Source organism: Nestor notabilis, unplaced genomic scaffold, assembly GCF_000696875.1.
Source record: "Nestor notabilis isolate BGI_N333 unplaced genomic scaffold, ASM69687v1 scaffold11195, whole genome shotgun sequence".
NCBI lineage: Eukaryota > Metazoa > Chordata > Aves > Psittaciformes > Psittacidae > Nestor > Nestor notabilis.
Window position 1 is genome coordinate 15,891 of NW_009928855.1, and position 18,143 is coordinate 34,033.

At 43.9% G+C, this 18,143-nt stretch overlaps 1 protein-coding gene across 1 annotated transcript in view; it reads right to left on the bottom strand.

The window, feature by feature from the left end:
- LOC104405876 (CLIP-associating protein 2-like) overlaps positions 1-15,524 on the bottom strand; it is a gene marked incomplete at its 3' end in the record, with an annotated part of 31,406 nt that extends 15,882 nt beyond the window's left edge. The window contains exons 1-2 of the mRNA XM_010014716.1: positions 15,491-15,524; positions 14,830-14,976 (exon numbers count right to left, since the gene is read on the bottom strand). Coding sequence (XP_010013018.1) covers positions 14,830-14,976; positions 15,491-15,524 — 181 coding nt within the window. The remainder of the gene's footprint in view (positions 1-14,829; positions 14,977-15,490) is intronic.
- Positions 15,525-18,143: the final 2,619 nt, after the last annotated feature.

Here is an 18,143-nt window from a genome sequence, read left to right on the forward strand (position 1 = left end):
AGTGCCCAGCGCAGGGGGACAGTCCCTGCCCTGGCCCTGCTGCCACACTGGGGCTGATCCAGGCCGGGATGCTGGGGGCTTCTTGGCTGCCTGGGCACAAGGTGCTCCTGTTCAGCCGGCTGTTGAGCAACACTACCAGGTCCTTTTCCACCAAGCAGCTTTCCAGCCACTCCTCCCCATGCCTGTACTATTCCCTGGGGTGGTTGTGGTGCTGAGAGAGCTCTCCAAGGCAAGCAGACATGCAGCAAGGAAAAAGGAAATGAAAACAGCGTAGTTCTCATGGAGAGGAGCAGTGAGGAGCGGCAGCCATGGCAGAGGGCCGCGCTCACCACGATTCACTCAGGACAAGAAAGCAATACTTGTCTGTAAAGGCAGCGGTGCGGGAGGCTTACAGTGCTCAGCACTTGCTTCACACAAGTGCCCCCACAGCACCAGAGAAAACACACAGTCTCCGAATCAGGTGCTTAAGGACAAGTAAGTGTAGCAACAGAGCATCCTTTCCTGCTTATAATCTCTCCTCCTTTTCCAGACCTTACTGACTGATTTGTGCGGAGCCTCTGCTCTGCTCAGTTGGTGTCTCTGCTAAACCACTCGGTGATACTGCAGAGAGAGGAGCCTCCATCATCAGGATGTGTTCAGGCAAGATTGTCTGGACCACTACTCTGTAAAATGCTAAATACACCGAGAGTCCTCCAAAGCAGTGCTGTGCTTCATTCATACCCCAGGGCATATGGCTCTAAGAAATTCTGCTTTGGAGAGCGTTTTTGTGCGCTGTGGGCCTGAGAATACTCTGCTTCGTGGTCACTTACTTCGGTCAGTGTCCAGTCTCCCTGGTGTAGCTGTTCTACCCATGTAATTCCTGCTTGAATTCCACTTTCCAAACAGTGCAACTTTATAACCCCTGGCACTCCCTGACACACGAAGAGAGGTTACCACCACTTCGACCAGCTTCTGCGCATTTCTGCTTTCAAGTAAGGGGCACAAAAACATTAAGTGAGGCTCTTCAAAGTCCTGTAAAGGGGCTTTAGTGATTTAATCTTCCCAACAGAACCAAATTTGACCACCTCCTCTCTTTTGGACAGCACACGTTTCCTAAGGTGTGGTGGAGCTCAGAGAAAGCCAGAAGTGACAGTTTACAATCCCATCACACGTTTAATGGACATCAAACCCCAAAGGCCTTCCACCGAGGATGCTGCACTGGGATCCCACCATGTCTTGGTGTTCCCTGTCCTTCTGAATCGCACAGTGAGTTACTGGGGGCTGGTGTATTTCGGATATTGCCCCCAGAGGGAAACCTGTAGAGCTGGGGAAGCTCCGTGCAAGGCATCTGGACATGCTGACAGCCAGCGCATGGGAACGCTTGCCTGGAAAAATGGAAGTGTCCCTGCAGCATGGCACACAAGAAAGGTGCCATCGCAGGTGAAACAGAACTTTCTTCTGTCCCCTCCCAACCAGCCCTGACACTTGCTTCTGGATCTCTTCAGCACCACAACAAGGCCTTCTTGATGCAAACCACAACTGGGACATGACTTTAACGTGGGGAGGGGCCGAGCGCGGAGCTGGACAGGGAGGTGTTTCTGTAGCTGCTTTGACAGCAGACACAGCCCAGGTTTACCTGGAGCAGGGGGGAAGCTTAGAGAGGAAGAGTGGGGTTGAACTGTGCAGACTGGGACACGCAGTTCATCTGCTTTGTGTAGGAGCTGCAGTTCTTTGAGTATGACACCCTTCTTGTTGGTCACCTGAGAGAGGAGAGGGGGACTCAAGCAGTGAGTGCGGGCAGGAGGCAGGGAAGGCACGGGCACTTAGGAGGCATCACAGTCTCCTGACTCCAATGGGAAGCAAGATAAATGAAGCTGGAATTTGGCAGAGGGAAGGGATGTAAGAATAGTTCCTGCCTGGGTCACCCAAGCCAAGCAAAAGCAGGAAGCATGGGGACCATTTGTCTTCTTTTGGAAATAGGTGTTCCATTTCTATTCTATTCCATTCTGATACATTCCATTCCACAACTCTCTATTCCATTCCACTCCATCCTGTTCCGTTCCATCCCATCCCTTTCCATTCAATTCCATTGTCCCTTGGAGTTCCATAACCCTTGGAGTTTTTTCAGCTCCAAAAACACTTTCAAGGACGCAAATCACAAAGCTTACAAGTGGAAACAGGATTTTATTTTATGATTCCATTTTATTTTGGTTTGGTTTCTTATTATGTTATCTTTTTGTCATTTTACATTATTTTGATGTTGCGGGGCTTTACTTTGGGTTGGTTGCTTTTTTCCAGAGCTGATGCTCACAAGCATCAGCACCTTCCAAGCACAGGGTGCTGTGCACAAGCCAGAACCCCAAGGGAAATAAAGCCAAGGGAAGAGCAGAGCTCACTCCTGCTCTAAGCTTGCACTGGGCAAGGGGACAGAGGGAGCCAGGGCATGAGCGGTGCCCTGGAGGTGCGAGAGCAGCAGCAAGAACTGGGCCCAAAGAGGACCCCTGACAAGGGGCTGTGCTCAGTGTGACCGAGGACAGGCAGCAACTCCCGGAGCCTACTACCCTGGGAGTTGTGAGAGCTTCCTCCCCCCGGGTGGGGGCACAAGAGGCCACTTGCGTGGAGCAGGAGCAGCAGCCTCTGGCCCACAACAACAGCCCAAAGGAGCCCTGTGAAGGGGCTGTGCTCACTGCTGCAGAGGAAGGCAAAAAAACCCTGGGACACTCGCAGGCCTCTGTTGAGGCTAAAAAGCCTTTTCCCCCCCAGCTGCAAGGACACAAGGGGCCACCTCCGTGGTGCATGAGCATCAGGTTGTAATGCAGCCAGAATGGACCAAAGGAGCCCTGACAAGTGGTCCTGCTCGATGCCCAGAGAAAGGCAAAAAAGCCCTGAGACCAGTGCCAATCTGCCCGGGGGAAAATTCCTCCCTGAGCTCCACGCTCAGCCCCTTCTTTGCATCAAGAAGGCCTTGTTATGGTGCTGAAGAGATCCTGAAGCAAGTGTCATGGCTGGTTAGGAGGGGACAGAAGAAAGTTCTGTTTCACCTGTGATGGCACCTTTCTTGTGTGCCATGGCAGGGATGAATTCTCACCTTAACACGTGTGCAACAAGCAGTCAGCCCTGGAGGTTTGTGGTTGGTTTGTTGGGGTTTTTGTCTTTCATTTTAAAAGCTTGCATGGTAGTCCTAATATGATCGCTTTGCCTCATGCTTCCCAGCAGACTTGGGAGCAGGCAGTAAGCGTGAGGCGCATTTCTCAGCCTCAAAGTTCCAAGAACTTCAACAAAGAAAGCAAGGGCATGGTGAAGGCAATTTGTGTTGGAGAAGAACCTGAACACTGATGAGCAGCCTCCTTCTCAGATCGCTCATCCCTGTGTGCGCTCCCCAGTGGGGCTTTAGCGTTGCATCACCTGCAGGAAGCTCCCCAGAACATTCCAGGCACATGACTAAAAACTGTCCTACTAGAAATGTTTTCTCTCCAAAAGCTTCCATGACACCTGTGCAAGTAGTAGGCCAGTTACTTCTGTGTGAGATAAGTGATGGAACTATTCTCACCTACCAGCAAAGATGTCCCAAATCCCAAGCAAAAGGATGAAGGAAGAATACTAACAGGTAACCTGCTGGCTTCACACTGGCATATGCTTGCCAAATTTCATTACAATCTTGGGTAGGAACTAAGGTAACCCTAAAAGAGAAAACAATTCAGTAACAGTGTCTGGATTTCACTTTTGGTTACCAAGAAAGCCCTTTCTTTAAAGGAATGAGCTCAAGTTTGCTTTCAAATCAAAGAATATCATCCCAAGATTTAGGCTGCGCTGGAAGTTGAAAACTCCAAGTACAAAGTGAAGCCTGGCAGAATCCTTAAGTACCTTCAATAATCAAATCAGGCAGCTAATACACCAAGACAGGTTAACTGCATGGAGGTAACTAGACCAGGAGAACACTTCCTTCTCGAGAGGGAAGAAAAATAACAACCTCTGACAGCAAATGTGCACTCAGGAACAAGGATCTTGTCTCAACTCTTTCAGAGTGAGGCCAACAGGAGTGATGGCAGAACATCCTCCCTAACTGCAGAGCACAGCTGAACTGGCACATTAGGCAGAGAAGACATGTATTTTACTAGATCTAGGAGAAATAAAACAATAAGGAACAAGCATTTAAGGCAGAGTGGTCAGCTAAACCAAAAAGCTAGGAATTCTTGAGAAATCAAACTCTTGATGGCTGCACTCCTAAAAACCATTTCACAGTCCCCGACCTCCTAATTACAGTGGAGGCAATTGTGACTGCTGTGTTTGTATACTCGGGCAGTTTGGAACATAAGGGTCCACTATTACTACAAATTTGCTGACAAACCTATTAGATCTCAACACCTCTATGCACAACAAGATCTCTCACATGCTTTTGTGGCGGCTTGGTGTAAAACCACTGAAGTGGTATCTAGCAAAATTTGGACATGATGCCTGCAGTAAGATATAGGAACATCTAACAGATTTTGACAGCCTTAGCTCAAGGATGTTGTAAAGAGATGCTCTACATAGCACATTTCTACATGTGTATCTCCAACACCATCTGTCATAAATGCCAATGGCAGCCAGAAGGGAAAGAAGACATAATAACCACCCATTTCTTCTCCATTCAGACAGCAGAGCGAACAAGTCCTTCCACAAGGTGAATGAGTATCTGACCAGCCAAGAAAAGGAGGAGAGAAAGATCCTGGTTGTACCCAGAACACACCCTTTGCCACACAAACTTGTACAGCTCCTAAAGGGGAAGATGCCCTGGTCAGACCATCATTTTATAGAGAGAAATCTTGAGAAGAAATCATTTGGCATAGAGGTACCAGGCTAAACGAGGTGGTACAAACAGATGCCTGGATGTTCAACTCATAACCTCAGATGTCCCTCCCAAAAAACTCCAACATGCAGTATACAGTGTACTGCAAAGTACAGTAAATGGAAAAAGTAAAGTAAATAGAAAATAAAGCTTAAGTAGCCAAAAGGTTACCAGAAAACCTCATTTTTAAAGGTCAAAACAGTTCTCACATGGTCAAAGAACTTTTTAAAAACTGTTTAAAATCAAATAAATTCATAAAGGTTTCTGTTCTTACCAAAATAGTTCAGTCAAACCTAACCCACTGTGTTAGTCACAACGTAGTAAGCCTCTATGAAGCTCATACTACATGTTTCTTTGCAAGCTGATAAAATATTAAGACCAAAGTGATCCTGTGACACGAGAGGCAAAAAGCCCTCAAACCTGCAACTAAGAGTTTATACAGGTCCTGAATTATTATTCAGTTACATAAATACACAAACCATCACTGTTAAAGCAGGGAAAAAAGCACTCAGCATTCCCATCATCGCTTACCAACTTTCTGCAAGGGAATAAACTTACAGAAATCAAATATTACAAACTGACACATACAGGCCATGAACATACAAACACAGAAGATGTTTGGATTTCAAGTATTCATAGTGCACTCCTGTACACTCTACAGATTAAAAGGAGATGAAGCTGCCTTTCCTAACAAGTCAATGTTTTCTTTAGTCTGCTTTAAGGTATTGCTTTGAAAAACAGAAAATAGGATTGACTACGTTTTGTAGCGCCTCAGCATCATCCAGTAACACACCCTGAGGAATAAAAGTAGATCCTTCACCTAAGGATTTATTACTTTAAAGAGAGAAAGAGGAACAACAGACTCCTACTTAAAGCCCATTTGACACAGCCCAGGCACACAGCACTTCCCACCTTCCCCAGTCTCAACAACTAGCTCACTTTACAGACCACTTTTCTTCAAAAGTAACACCCCCAGAAAATTGTTCTGTTGCCTCCTTGCCTGGTAATAGTAAAAGGTTATGAGGTGGGGTTTTTGGCAGGTGACTCCTTTTCAGTTATCTCTAGAAGAACACCCACTGTGTTTCACTAATCTTTCTCCCCTTCAGCTGCATGATCACGTATGCACACCAAAATAAAGTGTGAAGTAACTGTCTTCTCTTTAAATAGAATACAAGTCAAAAGTCTACACTGCACGAGGAGAAAGGATATTGTCCAACCTTTCCCTTTACTTCCCACTCTCTTCATAGGTATGTTTACCAGTTCTGTTTGCAAAGTCATTTCTTCTGTGGAGAGTAACCAAAAAATGACAGAACTCAACCTGCTGTTTCCCAATTCAGGAGAAAGTCTTTTACTACCCTAACAAGATATGTAACAGTCACACACATGAAGATGCCTTCAGAAGAACTTCTCATGCTTTTGTCAGGCCTGACCCCCCTCCACAGAAGCAACAGCAGAGCTTTATGGAATTCTCATTTCAGACAGTACTTCCTACAGCCTCAAACCTGACGTATCTGACAGAGCACACCCATTTGGATGAGCTCTTTGGTTGCTGTATTACCTTCTCAGAACAAGCCGTGATTACAAATTTCTTAGAGGTAGCTGTCTTGAGTGTTAATGCCTTACAGTGAATGCTGCATGTTCTTAACCTTACCCACAGAGCACAGAATACTTTGCCCAAGTACAGACGAGTTCAACTACTGCAATCCTAATGGCAAGAACACTGTAAGCAATTCTAAAGGGCTGTGACCCTGCTGCATTTAACATCTTTAAGTGCTCAGCAGATAACTAAAATCCAGAGCCTCATCAACTGGCTGCTTCTTAAATGAATGCAATTCACATTACCCTACCTGTGGACTCAGCCCACTGAACCTGCTGCGCCTCCCGCAGCTGAGACCCAGAAGAGAAAAGCATCTGAAGAAGAGGAAGAACAATCCACACAAGGCATTTATCTCCATTATCTGTTAGTTTTCATCCTAACCTTTACTTACTGTTACCCTTCAAGCACTCTGGTTAGACAGGATCACAGAGAGACCTGCAAGCCCAAGTTCTACTTCAGGAAGCTGGTGAGAATCTACTGAACATAATAAACAGACTTGATTTGGAAGTAAATTACCAGCCGAAGCAGCTCTGAGTTTTAGAGTGGATTTGTGTTTTGGGTTTGGTTTTTTGGTTGGTTTTTTTTTGCTGTTGTGTTGTTGGTTTGGTTTTGTTTTAACTCATGTTCAGTGATGCTGGGGATGGAGACTTCCTGCAGATTACTAAGAGAGATCACATCTTCCGAAGTTAAATTTAAGGATTTCTAACATTTTGTGAGGGTCCAGGAGTCTTTTTTTGAAGGAAGTGTTTTCCACTCATAAGGCTTTCAGTTCAGCATTGTGAAGAGATCAACACCAGGAGGGTACTGTATGCAAGCAAAGGAATTACCTAGTCTTTTTTCTCACCCAGGAATTAACTCCTGTGGCAGAGTTCTTCCCCTCTAACTGAAACAGTGGAAATCTTTCCATCATATCATCACAACTTTGGACTGCTTCACTTGCTCCACCTTGATGCTCTCTCCCACAAAGCTGTACATCATGGGATGACAGAACACCAGGACAACACCATATGGGAGAAGGAGGATGTCATGAAAGTCATACGGGACTGGTATTTTTGTTTCGAAACCAGGAAATGTTTAATCAAAGCTTGTTTAACTGTTCTATAAAGCATACAAGTCCTGATCTTAAAATGCTCGGTATGTATTTGGTAGTATGTCTTTACTAGTCCAATTCTTTTTTTTTCCTACTTCTATGGGTCTTTTGACAAAAATTTCCTTGTTAAAAAAGGGTATTTCAAACCTGGGACAGAAACTTGGGAGTAAGGCTAACTTTAAAACTTTGTTTCACTCTTTGTCCTCAGACCCTTTTCTCAAAAGCACTTCCCCAAGATATTTGTAGCTGGTTTCTGATACAACGTACATTACAAATCAAATGTTAGTAAACTTTGAACAGGGTATTGCTACACAAAAGTCTTTTATCCCTCAGAAATTGAACTTCACACAGCAACAATATCTTATTGAGCAACACATCTATAGTAAAACAATGGGGATTACCATTTTCTTCTGAAACAAACCCCCCACCCCGGCCCTGCAGCTACATCTCAATTAATTCCAAAGCTTCACTTCTCATCTATCAAAGACTGAAGGAGAAGCTGCAGACCATTCTGGATTTAAAAAGTACTGGTACCCTTTTGACTTTGTAGAATAACAAACAGGGAGCTGTACATGAGCAACTGTTGGCAGCTTCAGCTCAGAGCAGGGTAAGTGGGTAGAAGCTCAAGTGCTTACTCAGCTTTTTGTACAACAGATTAACTGGCAGCCCCCGCTCCCTCCTACTGACCACCCTCAATCCAGCTCTAGTACCTCTGAACAGTGAACCCCAATGGGGAGTGGCTGAGCTGAGAACAAAAATAAACTGGCCACGACGTTTCAACGAGCAAGTTTCCTGGCCCTGTTCTCTCTGTAATTGTGCTGGTGTAACTTAGTGTCACTTACTGGCTTTGCTCTACAGGTTAAGAAACCGATCGTGCTGCTAATTGCCACAGCTCTGCCAACAGGCCTTAGAGGAAAACCAAACCATGAGAAGCTTTAGTGATCCTAGTTCTGACAGAAGTTTCCATCAACAGAATTCCATCTGCCTTGTGTCCATTTTCTGAGACAAACAACTGCATCTGTAATCAAATAACCTGCAATCCTCAAAGACCAATCTGTTGTTACAAACTCGTCTGTATGCCCCTTGTGCAAGCACACACCTGCCTACCAGAGAAACCTTGCACATAAACCACAGGAAACCATTGGGAGATTACCCTATGGGATTGCTCACCACATCCACCTGATGGCAGTTATTACCTGTGTATGGGGGAGAGAGGAGGGGTAAGAGGGACAGCAGAAGGAACATGCACTGGGCTTTTCAGCCACTGCAGTTCATAATATATTAGCTCAAGCTAAAATGCTGTTGACTGAAGCTGAACTGCCTTTGACAAAGACACGGGGCAGACAGTTAGGATCAGCAAGCCTGTTCAGCGGTTCCAACACAAGGCACGGGATTTTTCTGAAGTTTCAGAAACAGACTGTATTTTTAAATCACCAGATACAACACTAAACCCATATAAGCCTTTTATTTTTTTGGCAGAACCTTAACTGACAAAGCCTTCACGTTATTCTAAGCCAGCTTAGAAGCAATTCAAGTTATAACCAAGTGACCTGCAGAGTAGAAAAGCCTTTGCTAGAGAGCCCACTTTAAGAAAACTGACAGATGAACTCTGCCATGTCAGCCCCAGTGACTGACATTCATTCTGAACTCATGTGTCCACCTCTGCTCCTCCAACATCAAAGTCTTTGTCCCTGAGGCGCTCAGAAAGTCATTCAAGCTGAAACAGCTCAAAACCTGAACAAAATAGCAAAATACCTTCAAATACCTTCTGTTCCTTACTTTATCTGCCTACACTGGAAATGTGGCAGACATGGTTAAAGAACTTCCCTGGAGATCCCACCTGTATCACGCCCGCTTCATTAAAACATTCCTCCTACATGCCAGAGATGCTGCACACGAACAGAAGATTCCACCCAGCAAGTGAGTGTGCCGTCTGTGAGCAGAGCTCTCCATACAATTACTCACTCCAGGGAAGAACAGGATCAAGGGAGGGACAAGAAGAGATGAGGCATGAGCTATGCTGACATGGAAGAGGGTGGTGCAGGCTGTTCAACTGCTAGGATAGGACAGCTCTATAGTCCTTGAGGTGTGACACATTAGTCAGAGGCAAATACAGGACTCGTGTACTAAGACGAAGCACAAAAGTACTCTTACGTGGACTGAAGTTTTCTACCTAAAAGGAGATATTTTTAATGTCTTTTCAGCAAACATCAGATTTTAGGGAGTTTTTTTAGCTTTAAGAATGAAAACCATTCAAAACTGAGGGTTATTTCAAATAATGCTGCCATCAAACCTTGAACTGGCACATTGACCAGATCCTTGGAATAGTTTAAGAAGACAACATCACCATTTTTATGTTGGGAAAAAAAAATGCTTTTTGCATACACACATTGGTTTTTGATAGGACAAAAAAAAAAAAAAATCTTTCTGAAGAGCAGTTATGCTGGTATTTAAAGGAACAACATCCCCTTTGCTAGTTTGTTACTGGCTGATTCATCCTAAAGCAACACAGGTTGTTTCAGAAAGTGTAGCCATGTTAATAGTGTTAAACAGTAAACAAATTTATTAAGGCAAGTACACTATGGATTTAAAAAGGGCAATGAACTGTAGGTAAAAACACAAGATGTAGTATCTTGCTGCTGAAAACAGCAGCAGAAAGTAGGGAGTACATCTTTTTCCAAATTACAACACTATGAATAGTGTTCCAGCCTTAGAGGTTCTCATAAAAAATACAATAGAAAGTTAATTACAAACTTGTGTCACGATTGGTTGTCTTTAGCAAGTTTTATTTCCAAATGCAACAAGGCTCTAGTGAGGTATCCCCATTCCAACATTTAATCCTTTTTAAAGACTACTGACTTAAGTTGACATTTTGGGAAAAGAAATGAGGCCAGTCTTCTTGCTGAGGTACAGACAGGCTTCCTACTAACATCTAGATTACATAAAGCTCCAGAATAGTACACGAGCAAACAATTCCTTAGAAGACTTGGAACAGGGATCTTGCATTTGCAAGAGAACTTGCCAAAGACCTATAAGAGATGCTGAAGAGTGCCAGGGCAAGAATACTGCTCATTTGGCTAACGTACCCAAGTCTTTGTCTACTGTAAATGATGGTGTCCCTTGCAATCAAAAAGCTGCCTGCCATAGTGCCAAGAAGGAGCCCATAAATGTCCATTTCTGGGAGGGCAGAAGACACGTGGTGCACACGCTCAGTAAGAAGGCAATGGGGTATTTCCACTCGAATGAAGAGCTGAAAGCAAGCGTGTCGGAACTAAGTAGATCAGCTCTGCACTTCTTGGCAAAGGACTAACTTGGGGAAGCGTATTGACCGTGGAACAAGACATATGCCAAAGCACCGCTGCATTCAGCTGAAGACCTATCACTTCTCATTCATCATAAGTAAGAAGGTCAGTGACTGAAAACCAAGCAGTGAAGTCAGGTAAGAAGCAGCCCACTGGATTTCCTACCTTATGCTACACCACGGAGCCTGCCTGCTCTGACACTTCTCTGGCAAGCTGTCTTCGACAGGCTTCATGACACCTGCCAGCTAATGCACAAGTTCTACAAGCTCTCCCATCCATACCGATGATGGGAAAAGATCTTGCACAGCCATTCCCAGCACAAGGAGGGGTAATTCCAGTCCAAGTAGGACATTGCTATTGCATTGTACGTACCTGTTTCACCTGCCTTCCTGGGCTATAGCTTTGCATTTCCAGCACCACCAAAGTACATGGTGCTGCATTAAATGGAAAGTGCCCAACACAGTGGAAAAAAACCCAACCCTCTTTTTTCATATTGGATGGGTCCTTTCGCTTGAGCAGAGTATCTGGTGAGTGGTGAAATTATCCATTTCTTCAGTAAGAAACATCTGTATGGAATATGTGATGAAAATCCAAGCACACATGCATCTGAGGTATAATTCAGCAAACAGTGGCATAAAAGGAAGCAAGCAGCATAGCTAAGAGGTTTAGTTTTCTTTGTCTCAAGACTGGATGGCCTCCACTCCCTTTTGGAACCAGGAAAAAGCTGTACTTTCTTGTCCTCTACAGCTGGTAGGAAGAACTTTTCTAAATGAATATCCTAGGAGAAGGATCTCCAGAATATAAAAGGCAGTTTAAACAAATGGACCTTGCAGTAATCTCAGCCTACGCTCAACACAATTTCTACCTGCACTGGTGATTCTGCCTGGCACAGAAGCCTGAAGAGAAGAAGGTGGAGCGAAGGACAGCTTCAGCTGCGGGTCACTGACATGGTTTTGGGGATCTTGTGAAAAGGGGAGAAAAAGCAACACAGTTAATGGAGCTGCTGCTACTTCTTCCTCTAGGGCTGAACTGCTGCTTCTTACTAGGCACATGTGTGTATCTGCAAGAGTCAGAGAAAACTCAGGCCGGCAGTAGCAACAATGAGCAGTGATACCTGTGGCCAGCGCTCACGAGGGAAAGGTACGAAATGACATACCCCGTGCCTGCTGACTGCAGGCTTGGAATGCAGTGGTGAGCAGAAAGGTTTTGGACTGCAGGATATGTCAGAGCCTTAATAAATCAGCAAGAGCAGGTAACTTCCACAACCATAAATTTGCTCCATAGGATGGCAATTTTGAGCCTGGAGTAAAATCTCAGGTGTCCTTTAGGCACCTACAAAACAGACCCTGAAGAAAGTGGATGCAAAAAGCCTCAAGGTTTGTTTGTAGCCAGAAAGATCCATGAAGTCTCAAGCAGAATAGGATGCCCTAGCTGGACTCTTCAAAGACCATGGTTTTCTTGTGGAATAAAGCTCCCTAAACCCAGCATTTTGCCCTGCAATGACAGCGTGCTTCTACACACTCATCCTGTTCGCATATATTTCCCTAGTAGCCATATTTCTGACTACCGTCACACAGGACAGTGGACTATACAGACCTCTTGTCTGACCTAATATCACTGCTCATGTGAGTAACAGATGGGAAACTCCTCACTTCTGGAAAAGACTATGACTTGGTCGACTATAAAATACATCTGCCACCTACACTAATGTTCTTTAATGTTCTAGGAGATGCAGGATTTTTAAATACTGTGTAGAAGGGTAATGCTCTCTCAGTGTAGACATTTAACATTCCTATGCGCCAGCAAGCCTGTCACTATACAGAACTGGTTCAAGCACTGGTAACCTCAAAAAAAGTAAAAATTATTGAAAGATACAAATAATGAGCAGCAGAAGTAAAATGAAGACAAATAGTAGCTGCTAAAAATGAAAACAGTGGTAATGGCCTTGCTGATCAGTGGTGACATACAGAAAATGCTAAAAAGTCTGAGAGTCAACTCAAGGAAAACTTGAAGAGAAAAAAACCACCAAAGTAGTAATTCTAGGAAGCAGACAGGACATGTAATAAAAGAAATCTTTGCACAAGCAGATTAATAGAGCTGTAGAAGTTTCTTCCTGGTGTACAGCAAGAGAAAAAAGTAGAGGTAATTGTGAACAGCTGAAGGCTGGAAGACAAACTACCACTCTCTAGCCATCTGGTGAGGAATACAAAGCATAACATTCTTCCTACAAAGTATTAAGGCAAAAAATCCCACGGTTAAGCACCTGAGCAGCCTGCAGAACCACACACACACACAGACATTCAAAAACAATCTCATCAACATCATAAAGGCCAAATGTTTAATTTTTAAAATTCTGACTAGAGACATACTGACAGAATACAAAAGGAAGGGAAACTGAATCACAGGTGAACACTCCTCAGGAATTTCCAGACTTGAAAGGAGATGGTACAAAGCAAGGAGTGACCAAAGGGCTCTGGTTTTGGCTTGCTCACATTTTGTCCTTTTTCCACGTATTTTTTCATTTTAATTTTTTTTGAAGACTGGGAACACAGGAAAATGAGGAAAATCAATGTAATAGTTTGAGGGGTTTAATGTCCTTTACTACTGAATTTTGAGATTAACCGTAAAATCAGTTGAATGATTATACTGTTCTTATTTCCTTCCCTCTGCTCTCCTATCTCCGTGTTTTTACTGCAGAGCATGCAAACTCAAAATCTCTACGTAAAAACAATTTTACATTAAAAATCATCTACATCGAATAAAATAGTATTAAAATAAGCACAAGCTGAAACAAACAGGAATCCGGAGCATTCAGTTCTGCTACTACATGTAGAAGGTCTTTCATGCAAAACCCCTCCATGCTTTAGGTTAAAGGAGATGATATTATTATTATTATTATTTCTTTGTGTAATGATAAAAAATACTAAGAGTCGATTTCAAGAGATCATCTCCTTTAGGCAGTCTTTCAGGTGGTACTTCCTGATTCACACTGCTATCAATTTGGAGTTACACTATGGCAGCTGATCCCGCCCTATGGGAATCTTTTCAATTCATTATGAATTCTGAAGATCACATTAGGAAACCAATAAATCGTCAGAACATCAGGTACATCTTAGTAACATGAAAATGCTGAAGGCACCTCATTTGGCATGAGTACCTTCTTTCAAATTTTAGCTTTGCTTTGCAGTTCACATAAGGGAATGTTACATGAATAGGACCATGAAAAAAATCACTTCTATTACAAAAACCCTTTACTGAAGGAATCACCTGTTCAGAGAAAAGCCACCTGAAGCCTGGTATATTTCCACTTAATCACGTATTTTTCTGAATGAGTACATGAACCATCCAGAAAGCTGTCACTTCTTCAGCAGTGAACCCTTGCTTTTGTCAGGTTACCCCCGCCCTAAAAAACTGCAGATTTCCATGTTCAAAGATTGCAATAATGAAGCAGCAGCAGCAGCAGCCTGGTTTAAGTCTACCATGAAAAAAAACCCTCAAACCCCAAAAATCCATGCCAAGGGTTTTGACACCCCCTTTTTATCTTTCATAACCAATTTCGCAACAGGTTAAGGGATAATGGTAACATCCAGGTGTAACATGCACCTCTGCTGAGGTGTATGACTGACGGCTGGTCCCTTCTAGCCATGTGCAGCAGTGCAGACCCACAGCAGAAATCTCATCTACACAGACAGAATTTCACAGTATATCTATATATACAGTAAATGAGGTGTGGATTCTATCTGAGATACCCTTGTATTCATTTCACCAACACAACTGCTATCTCCAGCTGTTAACTGCATTTATAACATGAGAGGCCCTTATAAGCTAAATGTACATTCCCACAGACATGCACACACCTTTACATATGAATAATCAGGAAAAATAAAGTCCCAAACCCAAAGAACAGTAATCTCAGCCCTGCAAAAATACTGCAGTCATGAATTAAACATCACCTTCCAAAGTTCTCTGGTTTGTGCCTGCTCTGGCAAGGGTTCTGGGAACACTGATCACAATCTGAATAGCTTTACATTACCTCCAACCTTAGGCCCACCAGCTGATCCCGGCTTCCTTGCACTATTCGAAGGATTTCCTGGCTTTTTAAGTGCTGGAACCTTGAAGGCTGAAGCAGCTGATGATGGCCTATTTCCATCCACTGACTCTTCATCATCGAAGCTTTTGTCTAGAAAAGGATACAGTAAATAAAAATACAGCTATTGAATGGATGCATATTTATTTCCTAATCAACTGTTTTGTTTCGTATTTCACAGAAATTCACAAAATGCGTAAATAAAAACAAATATTTATCGCTTTGTCCTCTGTCTCTGACCTAGGAACAAAATGACAACGAGAAATAAACAGCATTTTCTACATCGTCAGTGCTTATAAAATGATATAGGTTATAATATTATTTTACCTCCATAATTCACCACTGTAAAACTGAGAATAAAAATGAATCCTCCACATTCATGCCCACAAAGGGAAAATGTCCTTGCACAGATGGAGTATTTTTGCCTATTTCTGAGTATTTTCGCTAAAGAAAAGCCCTTAAAATCAGTTTTATCATTCCATTCTACCACTGACAAATGCTTCTCCCTTTTCTCCTCTCACTCATGCATGTTCTGTCACACACCCTCCCACAATGTCTCTAACCAGCACTCCCTGTCTCCTTCCTTCCACCCTGATTTTCAACTCACAATCACAGATCCTCTTGCAGATCAGCCGCCTCATTCCTCCGACAGCTCTTCGATCCCTCACCCTAGGACGGACCCAGCACCTCACATGGCCACATCCAGCCAATTCTCACTGCTGGCCACACGTTCCATCAGCAGCTGCCCGCGAGCAGCCTGGATCCAGCACCGAGCATGGTGCCGGCATCTTGCTCTGCTCCCCGCACCAGGAGCTGCGCAGCCAATGGGCTGCGGGGGGACATCATCTGCTGGGGCCACCGCCACCGGAGAAGGTGGAAAATATCCATCCAAATACATTCGTTCCCACACACCGTATCTGCCACTATCCCAGCCCTTCGTTAAAGACACCAGGCAGGCAGACAATGCTCTGGGGTTTGCACTCCTCCTGCCTTGTAATTCCGGGTGTGTGCATTTTTAATGGAGAAGGAAACTCATCTCTAGTGACGAAATAAAATAGTCTCAACACAAAACATTTAGCCTTAAAAATAAAGCAACACCAAAACCACCAAAAAAATACCCAACACTGGAAGGTGAACGTTTCCCAACCCACTTGGAGGAAGAAGGATTTATCTATGAGCTTGAGCACAGAAAGCCACATCTGCCTATGGTTCCTATGGTAAATAAATGGGCGAGGCTGAGGCACAGCTGCATGACAGCAATGAAGGAGCACTTGAGCTTGTTACCTGCTCCACACCCTGCCCACTTCTAAAAAAATAGTATTAATTACAAGGCTTTATCATCCCTGCAATGGTAACTATTTCCCTGCGCTTATTCTGAGCCTGCTCCCACTGAAATGTCAGCTATATTTAATAACAGCCTCCCTTAGGAAGGCAGCTTGCATCAAAAGGGGAAAAGCAAGGTGCTGTCCAACAGCATCTGCAGCACCAAACGACACAACATCCTGCATTTGACATGCCCAGGAGCCCTGCTGCTGCGGTTAGGACATCTTCCCAGCACCTGCGAACGGCAGCGTGCTGCACTGACAAACCTGCACGCCCTGAGACACACCACCCCACCCCAAGAAACATCTGGGAGTATACCGACAATTTCCACTAACGTTATCCCCTTCTCCTCTACTAACAGCCATTTTTAAGATAATCTGGCTGGGAAGAATCGCCTATTATGGCTGCATAAACTCTGGGAACCGGGGAAGAGGCACCAAGCCCCCCCTGTGTGTTGCCATGGGAACCGGGTTGAGGCAGAGCCGCTGAGTCCAAGGCTCCAGCCCACAGCATCCCACGTAGAGCCAGGGAAAACCACTCACGCCAGCGCCAGATGAGCTGCAGTGAAGTCAACACGGAAACAGACATGTAGATTGCCACGGTTAACAGCTAGGTGAGGCACCTGCAACACCATGGGCCACTGTAAAATAGCACTGTGAAACACCTTATAGGTTTTAAACAGCATGGGCAGATCAACACTGACACATGAATATGTCGTCATGGAAGCTGGTTAAATCATGCTTTTCAAATAAAAACGGGTTTGTTGCTGCATTTTTAAACTCTGGCAAGGAAACAGGCAGGTCTGTCATGTCCAAACGCACGACGGTGCAGTGCTGATGGGCAAATACTGCACAAGAAGCCTCTGAAAAATAAAGTTATTTGCAGCACAATCTTAAAAATAGCAAGTGAGCATTTGCTCATTTATGCAAAACCTCCTCATCGAGAAAAACCTCAGCAGCCCCAAACACCAGCGTGCTTTGGGAACCAAAAGCTCTGATAAATCCTTTTTACTGTTACCAAGCTACTCCTTACAAAGGAATGCTGAAGATGGAGAATTGCAGAAGTTACTGCTCAACCCCTATGTGCGCAAGTAGAACCTCAGCAAAATGCAAAGGCAACAGTACCAGGTTGTGGAAAATTATACACGTTGTGGAAATTACAGGACGATGTATTGGACAACAGCCTTGGTAACACTGCCACATTACTCCGCCTAGTTAATAGAGTCATAGAATCACAGAATGGTTTGGGTTGGAAGGGATCTTAAGATCATCCAGTTCCAACCCCCTGCCATGGGCAGGGACGCCTCAACCTGCACCATGTCGCCACAGGCTCTGTCCAACCTCGCCTTGAACACTGCCAGGGATGGAGCATTCACCACTTCTTTAACCAACCCATTCCAGTGCCTCACCACCCTCACTCTAAAGAAATTCTTCATACCCAACCTGAACTTCCCCTGTTTTAGTTTAAACCCATTACCCCTATTCTTTTTCATACATTTAAAACACTGTTAACACTGGATTAAAAACAGACACTATAAAATAGTTTCATACAAGTTCATAGTCCACACAAAATCTACTTTTAAAATAAATTCCTTTTTTGTTTTTAAATGCCTAAATACTTGAGACACATAAAACTGATCTTAATCACTGATACACTGGTGTCCATAACTAGACTTTGCATGAATTATGTTAAAACACATTAAAGGTATAGCACACTACCATAAATGTGTAAAGTTAATGGGTGAAAAGGGTCTGTATCGGTTCTATGAAGGCTAAACTCATAATACAGCTGAGTTTCTTTTGTTGAGTACTTGTTTTTTGATGGGTTTGTTGATTTTTTTTATCACATGTGAGCAGGAAAATTTTGTACTGTCCTTTCCAGAAACCAGAGGTTTTCCCCACCCTTTTGGGCCTTTACACTTTTATTTCCCTAGGCTT